Source organism: Chiloscyllium plagiosum, unplaced genomic scaffold, assembly GCF_037043375.1.
Source record: "Chiloscyllium plagiosum isolate Xiang-an unplaced genomic scaffold, Cpla_swu_hap1 HiC_scaffold_34, whole genome shotgun sequence".
NCBI lineage: Eukaryota > Metazoa > Chordata > Chondrichthyes > Orectolobiformes > Hemiscylliidae > Chiloscyllium > Chiloscyllium plagiosum.
In genome coordinates this window covers 12034138-12057891 of record NW_028270172.1, presented here as the reverse complement: position 1 = coordinate 12057891, position 23754 = coordinate 12034138, and the positions used below count along the sequence as shown (strand labels likewise).

Here is a 23754-nt window from a genome sequence, read left to right as displayed (position 1 = left end):
GAATGTGCACCTTCTGAGCCAGAGACTGACTGACTGACTGATTGATTGATTGATTGTTTGTTTGTTTTTAATGTCAGGTATATTTTCCTTGTTGAACAATAGGGAAGATTTGAAAGGGTGAGCAGGATAATTATCAACCTGTTGAACCACATCATTAATGTTCCTTCTGTGGCCAATAAGTTTTAGAGTGGGACTTTAACCTGACGATTCTGGCACAGTAGCAGGGATGATACATACTCGGTTACAAGACCTCCAGCCACAACTGAGAAAGCCATCAACTAAGACAAGCTGTTAAATTACATTTTTTAAAAATTTAATAGTCTAATTATGTGTTCTTTAACAGACTGGTGAAGGCAAGGATTTTCTGTGCAAGTGCTCCTTCATTGAGATTTACAACGAACAAATATTTGATCTGTTAGACCCTGCTTCAACAGGCTTATTTCTTCGAGAAAATATAAAAACTGGTGTCTTTGTGGAAGGGGTAGTCGAACAAGTTGTAACTTCAGCAGCTGAGGCCTATCAGGTAATTTTAACATCTCTTCACTGCCACAGTTGCGTCACAACATGTCCAAACAGATTGTATTTTAAAAATACAATGATCCAAATTGCTATGTACTTTGTTTAGTTATGATCACCATTATAATTAACCAGATCACTTTTTAGCAGATTGTCATTTTCAAGGAGGATTGTTTCTATATCCAGGTGTTTTCTAATGGATTGAGTTCATTAAATAATGAAGAGTATCTGTGGTGAAAGTACATAATATTTTACCATATTCTCAGTTACAGTGAATCATGCTGCAAAAGATTACTTGTTGATTATAAGCGTCTGTGCATGATTAAGACTACTCTTTATACATAAATTATCATGGAAACTACAGGAATGGCATTAATCCATTGATTATGTTGAAGAGGTCTGTTGTACAAACTTGCTGAAGCATTTTTAAGATTTGCAAGTTTGTTTTTATTTATTACATGAACCATAATTGACCATAAATTTGTTTTATCCTGTTTGTCATGAAAACTCATGTTTTAATTATGCAATGTGATAACCACAGTTTTAAGAAACAAGATGTTAAAGTGATTCTATTAGATTGGGATTCAAATAGAAAAATAAATGAATACAGTAACAATTTTAAATATAATCCTTTTGAACAAATATGCAGGATTGTGGTCATAATGTGAGGAATGAAATTTCATCCATTTTGGTAGGAGTAACAGTAAAAAGGACTATTACTTGAATGGTAAAAAGTTGCAGTATGCTGCTGTGCAGAGGGACCTGGGTGACCTTGTGCATGAATCCCAGAAGGTTGGTCTTCAGGTACAAGTAATTTGGAAGGCAAATGGAATTTTGTCCTTCCATTGCAAAAGGGCTTAATTTAAAAGCAGAGATGTTATGTTGCAGCTGTATAGGGTGTTGGTGAGGCCACGCCTAGAGTACTGTGTGCAATTTTGGTCTCCTTACCTGAGAAAGGATGTACTGGCACTGAGAGGGTGCAAAGGAGGTTCACTAGGTTGATTCCAGAGTTGAGGGGGTTGGCTTCTGAAGAGGGACTGAGTGGACTGGGATTATATTCATTGGAAGCTAGAAGAATGAAGGGGAATCTTATGGAAACATATAAAATTATGAAGGGGATGGATAAGATAGGCATGGAGAGGATGATTCCACTGGTGGGTGAAACTCGGACAAGAGCCTCAAAATTAGGGGAAGCAGATTTAGGATTGAATTGAGAAGGAACGTCTTCACCCAGAGGGTTGTAAATCTATGGAATTCCCTGCCCAGTGAACTAGTTGATGCTACTTCAGTAAACATTTTTAAAGCTAAGATTTTATTTGAACAATGAAGGGATTAAGGGTTACGGTGAGAGGGCGAGTAAGTGGAGTTGAGTCCACAAAAAGATCAGCCATGATCTTATTGAATGGCATAGCAGGCTTGAAGGGCATAAGCCCTTCCTGAAGAAGGGCTTATGCCCGAAACGTCGATTCTCCTGTTCCTTGGATACTGCCTGACCTGCTGCGCTGTTCCAGCATCACATTTTCAGCTCTGATCTCCAGCATCTGCAGTCCTCACTTTCTCCTTGAAGGGCCAGATGGCCTACTCCTGCTACTAGTTTTTATGTTCTTATGTTTTTCTCATTTCTGATAGGTGTTATCCATGGGTTGGCGCAACAGAAGTGTAGCTTCCACTTCAATGAACCGAGAATCATCACGGTCTCATGCTGTCTTCTCAGTTACAATACAGTCAAAGGAAAAGATCAACAACCTAGTTAACATCCGAACATCGCAGTTGAATCTAGTTGATTTGGCAGGGTCAGAACGACAAAAAGATACACATGCTGAAGGGCTTCGGTTAAAGGTAAGCTGTCATCAGCCCTCAGATTTGAGAGTTGGTTTCCCTCCTGACTTTTTAGCCAGAGAGGACGAGAACCACAATTCCCTGTAAACTCCATCCCTGCATATTAGAATTGGGGTTGAACAAGTGCAAAACGAAACTGTCTTTGCAATAAAATTCACATGGCATCTGGCTAAGTCTTGATTGCAATCTAAAAATTATTCAAATTATCTTTTAGTAAATTTTTGTGGCTAATTGAAAGTTTAATCAGCCTGCATTATTTGAAGATCAGGAGATTAAAAATAGACAATTCTTTTTTTAATTGTTAATTTTTGTTTCTGCACCTTTTAGGAGGCAAGTAGTATAAACCGATCACTGAGTTGTCTGGGACATGTTATTATGGGCCTTGTTGATCTTGCTAATGGGAAAAGCCGACACATCTGTTACCGAGATTCTAAACTGACATTCTTGCTGAGGGTAATGTAAACATTTGATTGTTGATCATTTCTTGGAAATTTTATCAAATAAAGCTGATGTGCCATTCATCAAAAACATAATTTTGAAAAAGGACAGATTTTTAGAGCCTTGTTAGCTGCAAATTTGAAACTATGCTTTTGGATAAATGAATCTTAGATAAAATTTCAACAACGTGTGCTGATTAATATTATAGAAGTTTTGAGATATCAATGGGTAGCAAATTTTGGTGAATTGGTTACCTGCTACTGTTATGGAAAAGAAAGCTGAACTATCAACCGGTTATAAATAAAACATTTGTTGCAGGACTCTCTTGGAGGAAATGCGAAGACTTATATTATTGCAAATGTTCATCCTGGGTCACGATGTTTCGGTGAAACACTCTCCACCCTTCAGTTTGCTCGTAGAGCTAAGCTAATCAAAAATAAAGTGAGTTGAAGTTTTTTTAAAAAATCTGTTCAATGTTGGTCTTTAATGTTGTGGTTCTGTTCGCCGAGCTGGAAATTTTTGTTGCAAACGTTTCGTCCCCTGTCTAGGTGACATCCTCAGTGCTTGGGAGCCTCCTGTGAAGCGCTTCTGTAGTGTTTCCTCCGGCATTTAAAGTGGCCTGTCCCTGCCGCTTCCGGTTGTCAGTTTCAGCTGTCCGCTGTAGTGGCCGGTATATTGGGTCCAGGTCGATGTGTTTGTTGATGGAGTTTGTGGATGAGTGCCATGCTTCTAGGAATTCCCTGGCTGTTCTTTGTTTGGCTTGCCCTATAATGGTAGTGTTGTCCCAGTCGAATTCATGTTGCTTGTCGTCTGCGTGTGTGGCTACTAAGGATAGCTGGTCGTGGCGTTTCGTGGCTAGTTGATATTCGACTGGGACAACACTACCATTATAGGGCAAGCTAAACAAAGAACAGCCAGAGAATTCCTAGAAGCATGGCACTCATCCACAAACTCCATCAACAAACACCATCGACCTGGACCAAATATACCGGCCACTACAGCGGACAGCTGAAACTGACAACCGGAAGCGGCAGGGACAGGCCACTTTAAATGCCGGAGGAAACACCACAGAAGCGCTTCACAGGAGGCTCCCAAGCACTGAGGATGTCACCTAGACAGGGGACGAAACGTTTGCAACAAAAATTTCCAGCTCGGTGAACAGAACCACAACAACGAGCACCCGAGCTACAAATCTTCACCCAACTTTGGTCATTAATATTAGTTAATTAAGTAATGGTTATATGTCTTATGTAATTGTGACCATGTAACAGCCTCCCTAATTGTTTACCTGGTTATGGGCTAGTTGAACCATATAAACCCAAGAAAGTTTAGTCCCGTAGTAGATTGAATCAACTAGGGCAGCCTTAGAAGTCTTACGGTTGGTTTCAGAATCCAGACTAAGGGTGAGAAATAGATGGTCCCGTTCCAGATTATATCCAATGACCATTGATGGAAGGAAAATACTTGCGTATGTGCTTGGTTCCAGTGTCTTTCAGTTAAATAGCCTGCTGTCATGTATTCTTTCAAAAACAAATGTTGTTTTGGAAGAGTGCAGGGAAAATAATTTTAAAATAACAAAATGTGAAGAGTAATGTTTATGCCTGTAAATGTTATGATCCCTTTAGGCTTTCTATTTAGTTTCAGTATTTCGAAATTGAGCAGTAATGATTCATGCAGATGCTCTCTTATGAACAAAATGGTTGTTTTTCAATATTTGTTTTAACTTTATAGTCAGCCAAGCCTGAAGATGGATAATGCTGTGTAAGGCCTTTTTATAATTTGGTGCCTTGTTTTTATTGGTGGGTTGCTGTGAAGCTGTTGATTGATGTAACATCAACTTATTCACCTTTTTGTTGTAGGCCATAGTAAATGAAGATACTCAAGGCAACATTCCCCAGCTACAGGCAGAAATCAAGAAGCTGAAAGAACAGCTTTCTGAGCTGTCTAAAGGACAAATGTCACAGTGGGTAGAGGTTAAGAGAGGTAAGGAAGCCAGTTAAAATCTTAGGCTTTGAAGAATATATGTATGTGGGGTGGTATGGTAAAGTTTAATACAGAAGAAACACTATCAAAGTACAGATAGATGTTATCAAATCAGTAGAATGGCCTTGCAAGTGGAAAATGAATTTCATTGTTGATAATGGAGATGGTACATATTGGTAGGAATAAGGAGACTGCCTAATTCTTAGAAACTGTGTTTAAGTCGAGGAGAGGGATCTAAGAGTATGGATACGCAATTCATTAAAAGTGTCATTACAGATTGGTAACTGTTTTTAAAAAAGAATAAACTCTCTCAAAAATTGGAGTCCATTTTCCAGATAAATTGAAAGCAGAGAAATATTTCAAACTTCTGTAGGACCTTGATTAAAAAACACTCTGTGCACAATTCTGGTCTCATCAGGAAGATAGAGAAGCACTGGCTGAAATTCAGAAATGATTTACTAGAGTGATCCTAGAACTGAGAAGGTACAACTAACAGGAAAGACTGAACAGCATGGGACCAGGATGGTGCTGGTTGATCAAATATTCCAGATAATCAAGAGATATGCAAAACTGTTGTAAACCCTGACCAAGCAAAGCTTCAAGATGTCACCGTCTCTCAAATAAAACTATGATTTTAGAAGGTCTGTTGATGTTTTTACAATGTAAAAACACCCGGTAAGTAATAGGAACGTAATGGAGGGGTATACGCATCACTCGGACATCACACTAGATCGTGTTTTTTGCTGCTTTATCAAGACTGCCAGTTAACAAAGTGCTGATTAAAACAAAGTTTGCTGTACGATAGAAAATAGAGGAGATTTATTTTAAATTGTTCCCTTTCTGGGCCAAAGTTAAATGCACTGCTTTAACAAGATATCTTCTAATCAACTGTTCAGTGATGTTATTATACACTTAACATGGGACTTGAACTCTGGTTTCCTGACCCAGAAGTGGAAACACTATCACTGTGCTCCAAGAGCCGCTTGAACAACTTGGTGTATTGAAAATTTGAAACTCACCAACATATGGTCCAATACAGGCAAATGGTGTAGATACATTTAAGGTAAAGGTAGATAAGTACCTAAAGGAGAAATGAATCAAAGAACATATAAGCTAGGACAAAGTAAAAGAATGGGATGTGGCTTATGAGTGGAGCATTAACCCTGACATAGGATGGCATGCTATAAATTCTTTGCCTCCAAATAATGTTTCTCCATGATGGACATTTTACAATATTTTGGGGGAGTTTGCAAAATTGATGTAACATCAACTTATTCACCTTTTTGTTGTAGGCCATAGTAAATGAAGGTGTTAACTTGATCCAGCAATCAGAATTATTTTTCTGCCCAAATAAATAAGCTTGTACTTAAATGAATTTTACTTTTGTATTAAATGCATTGTTACCATTATAAATATGCTCCAATTATTTACTGTATAGAATTGAAACAGTAAATATAGATTTTTGTTTCTGAACTGCAAGCAACAAGCTTTGTTTTGATTTAGGTGAAGTGTGGATCTGGGGCCTTGTTCATCCTTTAGTGGATGCAAGTGATACCATGGTGTTAACTCAAGAAAAAGAAAGACATTTATCCCTAATGGATAAATATTTATACCTTAGTCAAAATTCCACTGTTGTAAAAATATATAAAGAACTTTATCCTTGTCAAATCTGTTTGTGGGAGTTTGCTGTGCAGAAATTGGCTGCTATGATTTCTACTTTATAATGCATAAGAAATTCTTCATAATCTCCAAAGTGCTTTTGAGATATCCTGAGGTTGTCAGAGGCACTACATAAAACAAGACTTTCCTTTTGATTATACTTTCTAGAAGAGCAAGAGAATGCACAGATCAAAGACTCATTGATCAGTCTTGTGTTTAGTGTTACAGTTATTAAGAAAGCTACTGACTCTAATGAAGGGTTTTTGAGATTAGTCGACTATATGCTGTTGAAACTAAGTGGTCTATTTCAGTTTCTGCAGCTGACTGTTCAGTTGACCACCAGATACATAAAAAAAAAAAGAGAATCAATCAGTTAATTGTTGCTGAACAGTTACTTTATTTCAACTTCGTTTTTGCTCAGTTTGCAGTTTTATTGTATAAGACTAATGTAGGTTTACTGAAATTTGCTTTTAAAAAGCTCAACCGAATGAATGCTTTGCATGTTTTCTTTCACTTTTTTCAGATGCTGATTCTGTGGAGAAAAATGGAGTAGATGACAGTGAATGGAAGAATCGCTTTTTGGAAGCCATGCTTCTTTTGGAGAATAGTGAAAGTCAAAACCAGGTTAGGTTGCAGCTAAATTTATTTCTGTTTTGAGGGGATGTACAGGTAATCCTAGATAATGAAATAGTCAATGCCTGCAGCTGCAAGGCATCACTGTATTCCCATGTCAGGTACTGTGTGATAAGTAACAATTCAGGGAACACAAGTGTTAGACAATGACCATTTCCAACAAGACAAAACCTAATCAATCTCCCTCTGACATTGAACTGAATTACCATCTGTGAATTCCCTGCCGTCAGCATTCTTGGGGTGACTATTGGCCTGAAACTTAACTGTATCAGCCATACAAATGCGAAAGCTGGGAATTCTGCCAAGTAACTCTCCTGACTCTCTGAAGCCTGTCAATGGTCTACAAGTGTCCTTGTCCAGAGAGCAATGGAATATTATACTCCATTTTCCTGCATCCATGCTGCTCCAGCAATATCCAGAAGCTTAATATTATTCAAGATAAAGCAGTCATTGATTGGCAATCCATTCCCCATATAATCCACTCCCTTCATCACCATCATAGAGTGGACACTAATTAGAAGATATATTGTGGCTGTTCAGCAAAACTCGTTTGATATCACCTTCTAAACACATGACATCTACCACCCACAAGGCAACAGACCATGGGAGCACCATTCCTCCAAGTCATAAATCATCCTGACTTGGAACTATTAACACCATCTCTTCCATGTGTTCTTTGGAGAGTTTGAAGGTTAGTGAATGTGGAAAAGGAAAGTACTTGCTCCAATTGTTATAATTTGTGTGTTAGACACTTGTGCCTTGGTTCTTTATTTTTGTTTTTGTTTTTCAGAACCTGAAAGAAAAAATTGGTCAACTTAAAGATGTGTGCACCAAAAAGGAAAAGATACTTCAATCAAACAAGATGATTGTGAAGTTCAGAGAAACCAGCATAGCACGTTTGGAAAAGGTCCTGAAGGAATCCCAAGACACCCTACCTCCTGATGAAAAGGATGCAGTAATCATTGAGCTGAGGGAAGAAATTCAAGCTTTAAAAGAGCAGGTGAGATATTTGGCAGGAAGCTGGCATGCTTAGAATTTTAACTTGTCTTAGAATGTAGAGCAGTCCAGCACAGTACAGGCCGAGCATTTATCTTAATTTAAGATCAACATAACCTACACACCCCTTGATATTACTGCTGTCCATGTACTTGACCAGCAGTCGCTTAAATGTCCCTAATGTATCTGACTCTACTACCACCACTGGTAATGCATTCCATGCACCCACCATTCCCTGTATAAAGAACCTACCTCTACCATCTCCCCCATACCTTCCTCCAATCACCTTAAAATTATAACCCCTCGTGATAGCTATTTCTGCCCTGGGGTAAAGTCTCTGGCTATCTACGCTATTTATGCCTCTCATTACCTTGTATACCTCTGTTAAGTCATGTCTCTTCCTTCTTTCCAGTGTGAAAAGCCTGAGCTCACTCAACCTCTCTTCATAAGACAAGCCCTCCAATCCAGGCAGCATCCTGGTAAAAGTGCTCTGCACCCTCTCTAAAGCATTTACATCCTTCCTATAATGAGGCATCCAGAACTGAACACAACATTGCAAGTATGGTCTAACCAGTGTTTTTTAGAGCTGCAGCAAAACCTCACAGCTCTTAAACTCAGTTCCCCTGTTAATGAAAGCTAAAACACCATACGCCTTCTTAACAACCCTATCAACTTAGGTGGTGACTTTGAGGGTTTTACGTACATGGACCCCATGATCCTCTGTTTCTCCACGCTGCCAAGAATCTTGCCTTTAACCCTTTATTAAGCATTTAAATTCAACTTTGCGAGATTAATCACTTTGCACTTATTTAGGTTGAACTTTATCTGCCACTTCTCAGCCCAGCTTTGCATCCTGTCAATGTCTTATGGTAGCCTTCAACAGCCCTCAATACTATCTTCCTTTGGGTCATCAGAAAGCCTATTAACTCACCCTTCCACTTCTTTATCCAAGTTATATATAAAGACTACAAAGAGCAGAGGCCCAAGAACAGAGCCCTGCAGGACACCACTGACCTCCAAGTAGAATACTTTCCATCCACTATCACTTGCTGTCTTCTTTTGGCCAGCCAAATTTCCCTGTATCCCATATCTCCTAACTTTGAGTGAGCCTACCATGGGAAACCTTATCAACTGCCTTTCTGAATTCCATATACACCACATCCACTGCTCGACCTTCATCAACTTGTCTCGTCACATCCTCAAAGAACTCAATAAGGCTTGTTAGGCATGACCTGTCCCTATATGAGGTTTGACTCTGACCCTACATATCTGGTCCAGCCCTGGGGACTTGTAAATCTTGATGCTTCCCAGAATTTACAGCACATGCACTTTCTTAATATCAATCTGTTCAAACCTATTAACCTGGTCCATGGTGAATTATCTTTGAATGCAGTAGTATATTTGAATTTCTAACTTCTTGAACTGTGAAATTACTTTGTTGAAAAGAATTGTAAAAAAACAAAGCAAGATGTTGAAAACAGTTTCACTAATTGTTTAAGATTAACTTCATTTTTTAAAAATGCTCAATGGTGGTGTGTTATAGATCACGCAGAATGTGGTAACATGCACTTTTTAACATGCTTATTGTAGCCTGAAGGTATGGATAGTGAAGATAGAAATGCCAACTTTTTATTCATTGTATGGTGATCATGAATTTCTTCTGTTACTGCCTGCCATTGGCATATGTTGTAAGGATTTATAGGCTGATAATTAAACATGTTCACGAAATAATGAGCAAACCTTTGGCTGTCAAATTCCGAGGTGGGACATGATCCTGGAGGTTTTCATTCAGAGGCAGGATTGATATCTGTTGTGGTACAAGACCTTCAAATGATAAGTTATGTGATGTAAGGTGCTGCTTTTTTTTAATCAGTTAGGTTAAGAAAATGTTATTGAGTTTCATCTTTCCGTGGAGCAAATGGTTCCAGAAGTACATGCTCTAAATCATAAAGAGCAATAACACAAATCAATGAAGGTGTAATAATGCTCATACGTAAAATACAGTAAAGAGCTGGAGATACTGAAAATGTGAAACAAACGCAAATTTCATTTTCTGTTTCAAAATGTTAACTGTACTTGTTCATATTTAGAGGAAGAATTAAAAAGCGCACGCATTATGTTAAACTTATACAGAGGCACCTCGATTATCCGAATGACATGGCGGGGTGTATTTTGTTCAGATAATCGAATGTTCGGATAATTGAATGCCAGATAACACAGTTTAGCCAAGCATCAGGACCTTGCGATCTTGTTCGGATAATCGAGGTTCCTCTCTACAAGACTTTAAAATAAAAGCAAAATGCTTGAAATATAAAATAAAACAGAGAATACCAGTAATACTGAGCTGGTCAAATGGCATATGTGGAGAAAAGAACAGAGTTAATGTTTCAGGTCTTTGACTTTGCATTTGGTATGTAGAACATTGGGATATTGTGCATTATTATCTATAAATGGAGCGTACAACCACTGAGATGGTGCAAAAGAGATATACAAGGATGAGTATACTTGTCAGGAAAGATTGACAAGCTGGGTTTCTTTTCTGTAGGAAACAGAAGATGAATTTTGAGATAATAAAGAGACTTTTATGATTCCCCTGTCATGATTTTTAGAGAAGTATTCCATTTGAAAGGAGTCCAAAACTTGGGGTCATAAATGTAAAATTGTCTTTTTTAAAAAAACTTGACTAGACAGTTTTAATACTTTAAAATCTGGAACATTTAAAGCATAGATTCCTTGAAGGAGAATCTAGATAATTAGCGAGAGAGTAAGAAATAGAACGATACATTGACTGGGTCAGGTGAAGGAAAGCTCATAAGGTGGAAAAGTGTCAGCATGGATCAGTTGAGCCAAATATTCTGTTTCTGAGGTGTACGTTGATTATAATTCATATAAAATGCCTTGTAGGAATTTATGCTGTCTTGTGTTACTAGATTGAACAAGACCCTCGGGTTGCCAGTTATGCAATGGAGAATCGTGCATTGCGGGAAGAAAACAAGTACTTAAACTCCTTGGACAGAGTGAAACGTGCTAAGGAAATTACTTCCTGCATGGCAGCAGAATTAGAAAGGGCATTTTTGCAAGCATCTACTTCTGATAAAAATCCTGGAGGTAAATATTCTTTTATACAGCTTTATAATTTAGCATCTGAGGTTAATTTGCTTGATAAAACTACTGCCTGATAGCTTGATTGATTGATTGATTGTATCCACGAGCGTGTATTATACTATGAATGACTATATTTGTGTTCTTTTCACTGTTCTTGGTTTAGCCCTAATATCTGCTGTGTTGTTCCCTCAAATTGTGATGTGCAAGAGATGCTTTGTCAATCCATTTATTAGGTCAGACCTTGTACCAGTCACCTATCAAAGTTGAAAACGTTTCTACAGTATCACAAGAGAGGCTTAAAGCTCGACTTCTACAAGCTCAGAATGACATATCTTCTGTAAAACAGGAATATGAAGAGTTTCAGGAGCTGACTAAGTAAGTTGATTTGTATTCAATGTTTGAAGCATTTAACAACTAATAAAGTACAATCTATCGTAACTAGTTATTTAAAAGCAAAATACTGCGGTTGTTGGAAATTGGAAATCTGAAATAAAAACATGAAGTGCTGGAGAAGCCCAATAGGTCTGTTAGCATCTGTGAACACAGAGAGGGTTACACAGGACTCATTAACTCGGTTTTCTCTCCACAGATTCTGCCAGACCCACTGAGTTTCTCCAACATTTTGTTTTTACTACAGCTAGTTACTTTGTCAGTATGCTGATCTATTTTCTTATTTTGAGGAGTTGGGAGGATAGAATGGGCAGGTTTGATTCAGCCCCAATGAAACTAAACTATTGATACGGAGGATGTTTGGATAATCTGACCCAACGATTACTTTCCATGAATATCTTAAGTTTGTTTGCCTGAAACTGAAATTAGGTTAATGGGGAATTGAACCTAATTTTTTTCAAATGACACCTCTGACCTTATTAAATCTATGAATTTTGTTCTCTTTTCTGTTTCATGATTTGAGATGAATATTTCAAAATACAGCACTTCTGTAATGTTTACGTGAGTCTTTGTTTCAATTTTGTTTAATATATGGATTCCGATGCAAACTGTTCTTTGTCTGTTACCAGCAAGAATCGTTATTTTTGCTCTCCTATCCTTCTTTACTCATCCAGATTTATAAAAGCATTACCAACTAATGGATATCTTGTTAATTGCATAGCCACTGTATCTATCATTTTGTTTTAAAATGTGTTTGACATTAATGTTACCTCCACCTTAATCTATCCTTGAGTTAAACGCTGTAGAGATGATATTTCTACCTTCAGATGTTTCTGGCTTGCCTTTATTGTTTTCATTGAAACAGTCTTAATTCTTGGGAAAGGTAAGACTGGGGCCTGCTCTAGAGAAGTGTAAGGTTGCTCAGATATCCTCAGTACACTAAATGCAATGAGTGTCCTTTTTTTTTTGTACATTGGCAGCTCTCACTTTTCCCTGAGAGAAATTCCTGTTTGTTTCTTGAGACATTGAGATTCTTCTGGACTATGCACCCTAGGGCCATCTTAAGATAGGTCTTGATATTTGGCTTCTACAATCAAAGGTGGCCAGTCCAGCAGCGAGTGCCATGCATGGTGTTCATTATACGCACGTCTTCCTGTCCCTCTACCTGGTGATGACATTATCAATTAGATGCCAATATATGAAATGAGATTGCATGCAAGATATCTTGTAATTAGGGAGCTGGAAAACTGTTGGTGACGTGGAGCTTGTGCTTAGCCCACACCTTCTGTAAGAGGAGATCATTACTGTTATTGCATGGACAGGAAGTTGTTCAATCTGAAATTTATTCTGGGCAAAGAACAAGATATCAAAAGGCATACTTTTGTTATTTCCTGTTTACTGATTCATAAGTAACATAGCACAGACTTGTTCTCCAGTGCGTGCAACAGTTTCAGTATAAAGAAAACTGAAATACAATACCAGCCTTCTCCAGGAAACTTCTCAAACTTAAAGTTTCAATTCATGACCAGCACTTACCAGTAGTGGAAATTGTCACTTGTCCCGGCAGCATGCTTTAGAGATGTCTACAATGACTAGACATAAATCAGATTTGCCAAAGCAAGTGTAGCCTTTGGCAGACTTTGAGCATCAGGTTTTGAGTGCAGAGGAAGAAATCTGCCTATTGAAATTAAAGCCTATAACGTATAGTGCGGAAAATGCCTATGCTTGTGCAATTGGCATGGTGCTACATAGACAATCCAAGAAACCTGATCGCTTTCACTTGAGCTGTGTTTGGTCACTTCTGAAGGTCAGCTAGCAGGTCAAGTTATCAGATGCTAAAGTGCTCACTTGAGCTGGCATGCCAAGCATCCCCACTATATCGGGTCACAATTGTGCTGAGCTGGTCATGTAGTTAGAATGCCTGATACGCTTACCAGACCAAATCCTCTATTCAGCTTAAGACTGGGGTGCATTGACATGGTGGTCAAAGGAAGCAGTGCAGGACAATCTGAAGGCTTCACTTCGGATTTGTGACATTGATTTGAACTCCTGGGAGAAGTTCGTGCAAGGTCACCGCAACTAGCAATTTAATAAAACTGATCAGCTGCTTTTGAAAGCAAAGGGAATTCCCAAGCCAGTACATAGTTCTTTTTCTGTATAAAGCCTACTTTGCATCACTCATCCAGCATGTGGAAAGTTACCTTCCAGCCAAGATGACCAGAGTTTACCAACATCTTTTGTTCTTTCTTCATTATAATTTTACTGTGAAGTGTTGTAGAAATCCTTGTTTGCTCCTATATGAGCCCATTTAGAGTTATCAGTTTTAATGTCCTTGCATATATGTGCTTGAAGCTCAATTTTTGACAGATTCCATATTTTCAATTTCATTAATTTTTGTAGAATTTCTACAAGTCGTGACTTGAATACTGGCTTTACACGCTTTACTTATAATTCAAGGAAATAATTGCAAAGTATGCAAATACTGATTTTGTGTTCTGAATGATTAAATTATGACCATTAGGAAGCGACAGATGGAATTGGAATCAGAGGTTCACACCCTTCAAAAGGCCAACCAGCATCTAGAAAATATTTTGGAGGCAACAAAGGCTCTCACACGTCAGGAAGTCTCCCAGCTAAATAAGATGCATGTTGAGACAATAAAGGTAGTATTTATTGGTGCACTCCATTACGGAAATAATGAGGACATTTTAAACACTAAAATACAGCTGTGGCTTGTTGAAAAATAACTGATTTCAATGGAGAGTTGAATTCTCAGGGTTTTACTCCATCATCCATTTGCACCATTTTGGCAAAAAAAGCTTTATTTTAACAATCATAGAATTTAATATCTTGATGCAAAAACCAAGGAGCTTTAGAATTGAAGTAAACTGTGCCCATTGCTGCTATAGTTAATGCTGATGAGAAAATTATCCTTGCAACTTGAACCAATGCTATCATTCAGTAGGGAGTCACTGAGTGCACCAGAGCACCATTTCATTCAGAGTTTGTTTGTGTAAATGCCTTTTTTTCAATTGTTTCTGAACAGGCTTTGAAAACCTCTGGGATATTTTGTTTTGATTGAAGAATTTAGAAGTAAAATGAGTCCCTGAGGATAATTGCAGTGAAATTTCTTGCCAGCATTTGTTACTTATCCCTAGTTGCTTTTGAGTTGCCTTAAACCACTGCTGTCTGTAGAGGGATTGGAAAGAGAGGATTATTTTTCTTGCAGCAGAAGAGAGTTGGGGGGGAGGTGGGTTATGATTTGAGATACATACAATTGAGGAGCATATATGGGATAGACTGGAATGAATTTTTCCCCTTTCTGGAGAGGTCTATGACCGGGGGATGTAAATTTAAAGGAAGGGGAAAGAAGTTTAGAAGGAATGTAAGAAAAAATGTGGGTGGGAATTTGGAACTCAGTGTCAGTAAGGTTGATAGAGGCAGAAACCCTTAAAGCATAGAAGAAGTATTTTGATGCACACTTGCAATGCCAAGGCGTGCAAGGCTCTGGACCAAGTGCTGGAACATTAATTAGAGTAGTTAAGTGGTGGTTTTTGACCAGCACAGGTTCCTTTTTCTGTAGACCACTATGACTTTCTGTGGTGAAGGTAAACCCACAGTATATTTAACTGGGAAAATCTAACTGGGCATGATGAGGATTTTCAACATATCCAAGTCATCATGGTATGTGATTTGCTGATATTCCTCAATTTATATAGTAAAACAAAATACATCCAGTTCCTACCACCACAATAATGTTGTTTTTGAGCTAGTGTAGCTGTTTCTCTTTTCCCATTTACTATCCCATTGTGCTTAGATCAGGATTAAATGATGATGTTTACTGTTACAAGGTTAAGTTCTAATACCTATTTCATGTCTCATTAGAATTTGACCACTCCAACAAAGTCTATTTACAATCTACGATCTCGAATGATTCTGCGAATGAGTCCTGAAGGAACGCCTGGTCTCTGCACAGAAATGGAGCCAGGGACTCCAGAAGGTGATATTATGAATGAGCCTTTGCCACCTGAAATGAATGAACAGGCTTATGAAGCGATTGCTGAAGAGCTTCGAATGGTGCAGGTTAGTGTTTTTTTGACAGTTGGATGACTCCAATAATTTGCATGCTTTGACCAAAACACATTACATAATGTTGTATTGGAAACATTTTTCTTTGTTAATAGGTTCTGATGCTTATTGCGAATAAGTTGTTTTATGTGATTTTATATTTAAAGTGATTGTGTAGGATAAGAAAAGTAGCATCATTACAAGTGGATATGAGAGATGAACTTGCATGAATATTTTGCTTTAATACATTCTGGTTTAACCCCAATAAATAAAAGTCAAGTTTTTGAGTGCAGTAATTTTGTTAAGTCGGTAATAGTGCAAAATAAATTGCATAGCTGAGTAAAAGTGCCCCCCACCCCCCAAAAATGGCAAATAAGGAATGATCAGTCAATTAGTGTTTAGTGGCATGGGCTTGGTGATAAATGTTGGACATGGCACCAGGCAAAACCCCTGCTTTTCAAGTAGGGCCAGGAACTTTGATGTCTTGTCTGAATGGTGTCTCCTCCAATGGTACAGCAGTCTATTGGTATTGCTGTAATCTTAGATTATATGTTGAAGGCATAAAGTAGAGCTTGATCACAAATCCAGGAAAGGAAAAAGAAGTGAGTGCTGACTGCGTCCTCATAGAAATAATCTAATCTTGCAAAACAACAATTTGTTAGCAGTTCTTTGAAATATTTTAGTGATGTTCCCAGAAGATAATTGGGTCATTGTGGGCTTCATGAATTAGACGATCTGGCACCAGCAACCAACAGGAATCCTTTTTGATTAAAATTATGCATATCATGTTATTGCAACACTATCTCACCAGCAGAATAAACTCATATATTCTGTACACCGGTGCCTCTTTTGACAGTTGATGAGCCCAGGTTGTATCAATGCTGTTGTGTTTCTGTCTTGCATTTAGCACTGAATTTTATGAGGACATCTGATAACAGTGTTGGGAATAACAAAAGCTCTTAAGTTAAATTAGACATTTACTCTCATTGAGTGTTCTAATGCCATACCAGTCGCAGTGGTGGATGTGAAATCTATTTATATATACAAAAAGGGAACATGATAAATATATTAAGAAATAAAAATTTTGGAAAGGTGGAGGAACAGTACCAAGTTAAGTGACTATCTACAGCTGTAGTATCTGCTTATTGCAGCATGAAATTGATACTGACTGACTAATGTCAGCTTCTGGATTGAAGTAATTTGGATCTACACTTCCACAGCAATAACTGAAGAAGGGTACTGTGGAGAGACTCTTTGATATTCTCTTTGCTTCCCATGACCTACCTTTTTAAGTTCTCCAGAAGAACTCCGTGTCATCTTTGTTATAAAATGTGGCCTGAGCCTGCCTGGTTGAATGGCATCTTCATTGCCAATAATCTATTCTAAATGTGAATTTATCTGGAAATTAGCTTTTAAAAAATATATTTTTTCATTTATGCTAGAAATGGTTAAATGTGTAAGTAAACTAAAACTGGCTCTGGTCTTGTTATAGGAACAATTGTCTAATCTGCAGACTAAACTGGATGAAGCAGAGACCAAAAATGTAAAACTTCAACAGAACATTGACAAATTAGAACATCATTCTGCTCAAATGAATGAGGTAGATATTTTTTAGACACCTGTGAATCTTGCAATTCTTTTTCCCCAGTAACGTTTTTATTTAAACTTTCAAATATGTATTTGTCGATGAGAAGTATGAGAATTGCAATTTATTACAGAGCTAAAAAATCTGTTTTTACTGCCCTTCCTTTATCTTTGCTGTCCATCTAATAATTGTTCCACCCCTGTCCATTGCCATTCTATCCTTTTCATTTTGCATAATCTCTCTTATTCATAATGTCTTGGTCAGTGATGAGAAACACTCCTTTTTTGTATCCCTCATCGCTTACATTTCCCTGCTATCTTCTAATCCCAGTTCCTCCATACACTTCAGCTGTTAAGCCTCCCCAGTTACAGCGGTCTCAAACCTGGTGGTCTTGTTCAACCTTGTCTTTATTCCACCATGGTCCTAGCTCTGTTTCCTCAAGTCTAACAGATGTAAACATAAGTGTTTTAAACAGGTAAACCTAGTCTAGTCATTCATTTGCTAGATCTAATTAATAACACCAATTTTCTTCAGACTTGCTGTACTTTGGTGAATTGAGGGATACCTTGGCAAGCAACTGCAACCCCTGACTTTTTTTTTCCCCACTGCCAACTATAACATGTTTCTTCTCTTTTCCTCCACTCCATGGAAAGGAGTGAGGAGCTTATTGCCATTAATTTTGAATGAAGTCCTTGTTCTTTTCCTTTTTTTTTTGCTTTAAATGCAGCGATTACTGCTGAAATGAGTAAGTATACCATTCAAATTCCAACTGCTCCAGAGGTGTATAATCAACATCTGAACAGGTTAATTTCGAAATATCTATAATTCTAGTTTTAAAATACATTACAATATTAATGCAAGTAATATTTTATTTGGCCAAATGCTCTTAGCTCATCATATCTGAACGGAATGATAGGAACAAGGACCAACAGGAGCTGATTATGAAGAATGCACTTTTTGAGAAAGAGCTACAGGATTGTCAGAATAAAAATGAGAGTAAGTGAAATAAATGCTTAAATTATTGCAACAATAATGCGTTGTGCTTTTTTCACTTGTGCTGAAGATTATGATCTTTGGATCATATGTTAGCTTTAGTCAATGCTCTGGTGTCCCATAGTTGAGCTAGATTTTAAAATGCCTGAGGTGATCAGGTACTCATTATTCTAATCAATGCATGAATTCAGTGCTATCTTCACTTGATTTGAATTGTAGTTAAAATAATACTGCAGCCTGCTGCTGGCCAAACAATATTTAAAACACTAATTTATATAGAATATACAGCACAGAAACAGATCATTTGGCCCAAACACATAAAGTGCTAAAGATATGCTGACATTTCCCTCCCTTTCCTTGACTTCTCTGTTTGTGTTTCAAGGCCTGCCCAGCTACAACCATTACAAGCCCACTAACATTCACCATCTCTTCTCCTTGCTGCTCCTCCATCAAAAGTATGAAAATCACCATTTACGATCCCTTTCCAGGCCTGAAGAAGAGTAATATAGGACTCTAAGCACTAACTCTATTTCTCTCTCCACCAATACTGCCAGACTTGCTGAGTTGCTCAAATATTCTGCGTTTATTTCAGATTTCCAGCATGCACACTATTTTGCTTTCATTAGACCATTTGGCCTAATTGATGCAATTCTGTACTTGTGCTAAATGTGAGTCTTCAGCCACCATATTCATGCTACTTCATCTCTCACTGTATCTACATATATCTTTTATTCCTATCTGCTTAATGATCTTGCATTTATGCATCACTCCTGTTCCAGTTTGCAACTGCATGTCAGAACATTTCTCCTATTTAAATCTTTTGTATGATTCCCAGGATGGAGTGTGTTTGGGGTTTAGCCTGATTCCTCCTCATATCTATCTAAGTAGTATCATAAGCTGAAGAATCTTAGAATAAAAGTAACATCTGACATTGTATTCAAAGGCAGCAATGTACCTTTCATTCAGTGTTTTGGCTATTCGTTGTACCATTCTGTTTTTAATTGCTTTACCACATCCTTATATTGTGAATCTGCATCTGTTATTGTTCTTCTGTTTCTCTAACCACTTCCACATGCTAATTCATTATTTTGCTCATTCTTTCTTCCAGCATGCAGTACTTGCATTTGTCATTACTCATTTTACTTCCCCATTTATTTGTCAAATTTTATCACTGGTTTAAATCTTTATAACCTTTTCTGGCTCTTCCCCGCCTTCGAGTTAGTTAATTATCCAATGAATTCTTTAGTGTTTTGCTGAATCTCATTGTTAATTTATTACTTAGTCATAGAGATGTACAGCACAGAAGCAGACCTTCAGTCCAACTCGTCCACGCCAACCTGATATGCTAACCTAATCCAGTCCCATTTGTTAGCACTGGGCCCATATCCCTCTTAAACCCTTCCTATTCATATACCCATGCCTTTTAAATGCTGTAATTGTACCAGCCTCCACCACCTCCTTCCATACACGCACCACCCTCTGTGTGAAAAATTTGCCGTTTAGGTCCCTCACCCTAAACCTATGCCTTCTAGTTCTGGACTCTCTCCCCTCCCTCTCTCTCATCCCCCCCCAGGAAAAGACTTAATCTGTTTATCCTATCCATGCCCCTCATGATTTTATAAGCCTCTACAAGGTCACCCTTCAGCCTCTGATGTTCCAGGGAAAACAGCCCCAGCTTATTCAACCTCTTCCTACAGCTCAAATCCTCCAACCCTGGCAACATCCTTGTAAATCTTTTCTGAACCCTTTCAAGTTTTCAAGTTTCACAACATCCTTCCGATAGCAAGCAATTCATACATTTGTGGAAAAAGCTTAAGAACCAGATACTTACTGATTAGACTTGTGACTAAATTCAGTGAGGTTATTCTTCCCTTGGGATAGTTAATTCATAGTGGTTGGCATAAGGCTAGCATTTTGACATGTACTTCGATTAAGTGTGTTTTTTTAAAATTGGAAAACAACTTGTCTTTTTGGAACTTGCTCTATTGAATCCTGAATTTTCCATTTTAATTCATGAACAGTTCAATTTGCCTGCTTTGTTCCAGTCATCTTTTTTTTAATGGTGATTTTCTTTTTGTTACTATCTAAATGTATGGTAGTTGTCTCTAAAATTGTGAATTAATGATGGCAACTACTTTTGTTTTGACAGTATTACAGAGTGAAGTAAATGACTTGCGTGTTGTGCTGCATTCAGCTGACAAAGAACTTACCACTGTAAAGGAAGAATACAGTTCCTACAGAGTTAAGCAAGATGCAGAACATAGTCATCTTTCTGAGCAGTTCATTAATATCCAGTTACAGCTGGATAAAATCAGGTATGGTTAATGGCATGTCTACTAATATGGCATTTTTAAAAAAAATAAACTATTTGTTAACTGAACGGCTGAATCTTGTGGTCAGTTTTACATAAGGTAAACAGCAAGTATCTCTGTGACATGGATTATATTTCCAACATTGATTTGAATCTTCTGTTGTGAGGAGCCTCGCAACAGTGAATCATCAAGCAGTATTAATGACTAATTGCAGCAAAAACAGAAAGTAAAATGCATTGCTCAACCTTCACCCCTTTTATTCAAATTTGTAAAGTGAAAAATAAATGTTTTGGAGTTATACCTTGTTTTTTAAAAAGGAACTAAAATTTCAAAGCTTTTTGATTATATCAGAAAAGAAATAGTTGGTACCACACAAATGATATAACAAAGTTTCCAGGGTAAGGTAGATTCTTCAGTAGCAGGTGTGACATGATACATCATTTAAAATCTAGCTACTCCTCACCTAAGAATCTATGCAAGTCCATCTTTCTTGGAACTCTAATTGAATACCCCTAATCAGTCCTCTCCCCTGCCCCTCTTTCCAAACCACACTAAACTGAAATGGATTATCAAAACACAAATAGCATGTAATGTGACTGTTATTCCTCCTTGTCTCTCCCTGCCAACCTGGAGACATTATTGGGATAATTGTTTGGTAGAACTTCAGTAAAGCATTGCTAAAAATTGAAACTTCTTAACCTGCACTTGTCGGAGCGCAAATGGAAGAAATAGATTTTAATAAAGGTACACCATTTTATATAGTGTAAGAGGAGTGTGCTAATTATTCGGTAACTATTGGTAATTGACAAGTAACTATTCTTGCTTTATCTCCATGCCAATGATGGCCCAACCAAACAGCAATGTTCATATGGCTGATCACACCATTCTCCTTGAACACCTGTCCACCAACATCCAGGATCTAATTCATCATTTCTGTTTGTAGCTGGGGAACTATTTGCAATGGCTCCTCTTTCTTCTTTCACAAAGTTAGCTATGGTGTCCCTCAGGGGCTATCCTTGGCCACCTTTTATTCCTCATTTTTGTTGTTTCCCAGCAACGTCAAACAAATGCACATCTGATTCCAGATATATATTAATAACATGTATGTCTATATCATCACCACCATCTCTCTTGATATTTCCATTGTCTCCAAGTTGTTGGACTGCTGGTCTGACCTGCAGTACTTCCTCAATTTAAATATTGACTAGGTTGAAACCATGTTTTCAGTACCTGCCACAAACTCCGCTCTCAGGCTTCCAATTCAGTCCCTCTCAGGGGCTGAGACTGAACTAACGTGTTTGCAACTTTAGTGACATTAGTCCCTGTTGTGAGTTTACATGTCCATCGCCCAAACAGCCTGTTTCTACCTTTGTAACATCAGTTGATTTCATCCATGCCTCACTGCAGGAACTGCTGAAACTCTATAGTTTATCTCTCGACTTTACTATTCCAATCCCAGACTTCCATTTTCTATTTCTTTATATTCATGAGGTCGTCTAAAACTTATTTGTCCTAATTTGCACCAAGTCACCCATAAACGCTTTTCTTGCTGACCTGCAATGGCTCCTGATTAACGGATGCTTCAATTTTAAAATTCTTCTCTTTGGTTACAGATTTCTCTTTTTCCGCACCCTCACTAAACATGTCCAACCATACAGCGCTCATGAACTGCATGATTTTAATTGCTTCCTACTAGTGGCAATGTCTTCAACTGTCAAAGCCCTAAACTCTGATATTCCCTCAAACACCTCAGCTGATCTATCTTTCTTTCATCTTTAAAGTTGCTGCATAAAAACTAATTATTTAACCTAGCTTTTGATCATTCTGCCCTAATAACCCCTTATGTAGTTCAATGACTAAGGAACCTATAGAATATATGATGCCTTTATTACATTAAAAGGAGCTATATAAATACAGTTGTTAATGAGATGAAACTGTCTGAAGGTTTTTTGGTTGTATGTTACAATGTGGAAGGTAAAATTCCCAGTTCAGTGATTTATAATAGCTTGCAGGTCTGTGAGGATCTTAACTGTGCACTTGATGGAGCAGCGTAGAATTGCCTGATAGCAACTTCTGGATTTCCACATTTAACTGCACAATGGATTCCAGATAGTTGTCAATTTCAAAGGAGTAATGCCTAAGTGCTGACAGTTTTATCATCATTACTGGTGCAAAATACATGCCATTGGAGTTGAACTGAAAAGCTTTCTTTTGTAATCTTTACTGGTTTAGTAATTGTACAAAATAAATAAGGTTCTTACTTCATAAACACTTCTTTTGGTACTAGGCTGGAACATGAGAAAATTCTGGAAGAGAAGAGGTCTCTCCAAGACACTTATGATAACCTACAGGAAGTTATGGAGTTTAAGGCATATGAAACTGATCATCTGCAGGAGAATCTAGAACAGATGAAGGTAGAAAATGGAGAGTTACGAACTGAAATTTGTGTAAGTAAAGGAGACACTTAAATGTATGTAAATGATGTGTACAAGGAATGATTGTAGTTATCCTAATTTTGGCTTGTGTGTGGTGGGAGGAGGAAATTCAATCACTGGGTTCATTTGACAAAAGCATTCATGTGACAAGGACCAAAGTTTTCCTTAACAGTTCGTTGTTGACCATGACACCTGAAGTCAGGAGCTTTTGAGAACAAAGGAAAGGTACTTTCTAATTAAGTGATACACTAAATTTAATGTTTCATTATTTTAGTATTGCAATCTCTGTTTTATTGGAGGGAACCTTAAATTTTAAGCTTTGAATTGGAACAGCTTAACATTCCCTCTGACATGTGTCTTAAAGAAGAGTTTAGCCACTGATGATAATGATCTTCCCTCAATTATTGTCCAAGTTTTCCAATTGTCTTGTGAAGAATCCAAAAGTAGTTTCAAATAAGTATGATTTTCAGCATAGAACTTAGTTAGCATTGGGTGAGACTATTCAGTTTTATTTTTGACACTATTTAAGAACTCTAGGTTTGTACTGGAACTAATGTATATAATTGCATTGAGAAAAGTAGTTTGTTTTTGTAGTACATGATTTAGTTAAAAATTATTGTGATTGAGTGGTAGCCTTGAATATATAGAAAGCAAAAGGTGAATCTTACTTGATTAATAGCAACTGCTATGGTAAATGGTTATTGATTTCTGCCATTGTGCTATCCGCTAACCTGGTTGCTGTTGTCAGCTATTCCCACTCAACATGTCCAACATCTAATGAATCTATATCTAACTATCCATA

The 23754-nt window shown here is 37.6% G+C and overlaps 1 protein-coding gene across 2 annotated transcripts in view; it reads left to right on the top strand.

The window, feature by feature from the left end:
• kif15 (kinesin family member 15) overlaps window positions 1-23754 on the top strand; it is a 72693-nt gene that overhangs the window by 13607 nt on the left and 35332 nt on the right. For both annotated transcript variants that reach the window (XM_043719564.2, XM_043719563.2), the window contains exons 7-21: window positions 344-523; window positions 2146-2355; window positions 2683-2808; window positions 3112-3234; window positions 4653-4776; window positions 6959-7059; window positions 7859-8068; window positions 10995-11172; window positions 11403-11544; window positions 14081-14222; window positions 15445-15642; window positions 17120-17227; window positions 18103-18208; window positions 20355-20520; window positions 22805-22964. In XM_043719564.2, the coding sequence (XP_043575499.1) occupies window positions 344-523; window positions 2146-2355; window positions 2683-2808; window positions 3112-3234; window positions 4653-4776; window positions 6959-7059; window positions 7859-8068; window positions 10995-11172; window positions 11403-11544; window positions 14081-14222; window positions 15445-15642; window positions 17120-17227; window positions 18103-18208; window positions 20355-20520; window positions 22805-22964 (2274 nt within the window). The remainder of the gene's footprint in view (window positions 1-343; window positions 524-2145; window positions 2356-2682; window positions 2809-3111; window positions 3235-4652; window positions 4777-6958; window positions 7060-7858; window positions 8069-10994; window positions 11173-11402; window positions 11545-14080; window positions 14223-15444; window positions 15643-17119; window positions 17228-18102; window positions 18209-20354; window positions 20521-22804; window positions 22965-23754) is intronic.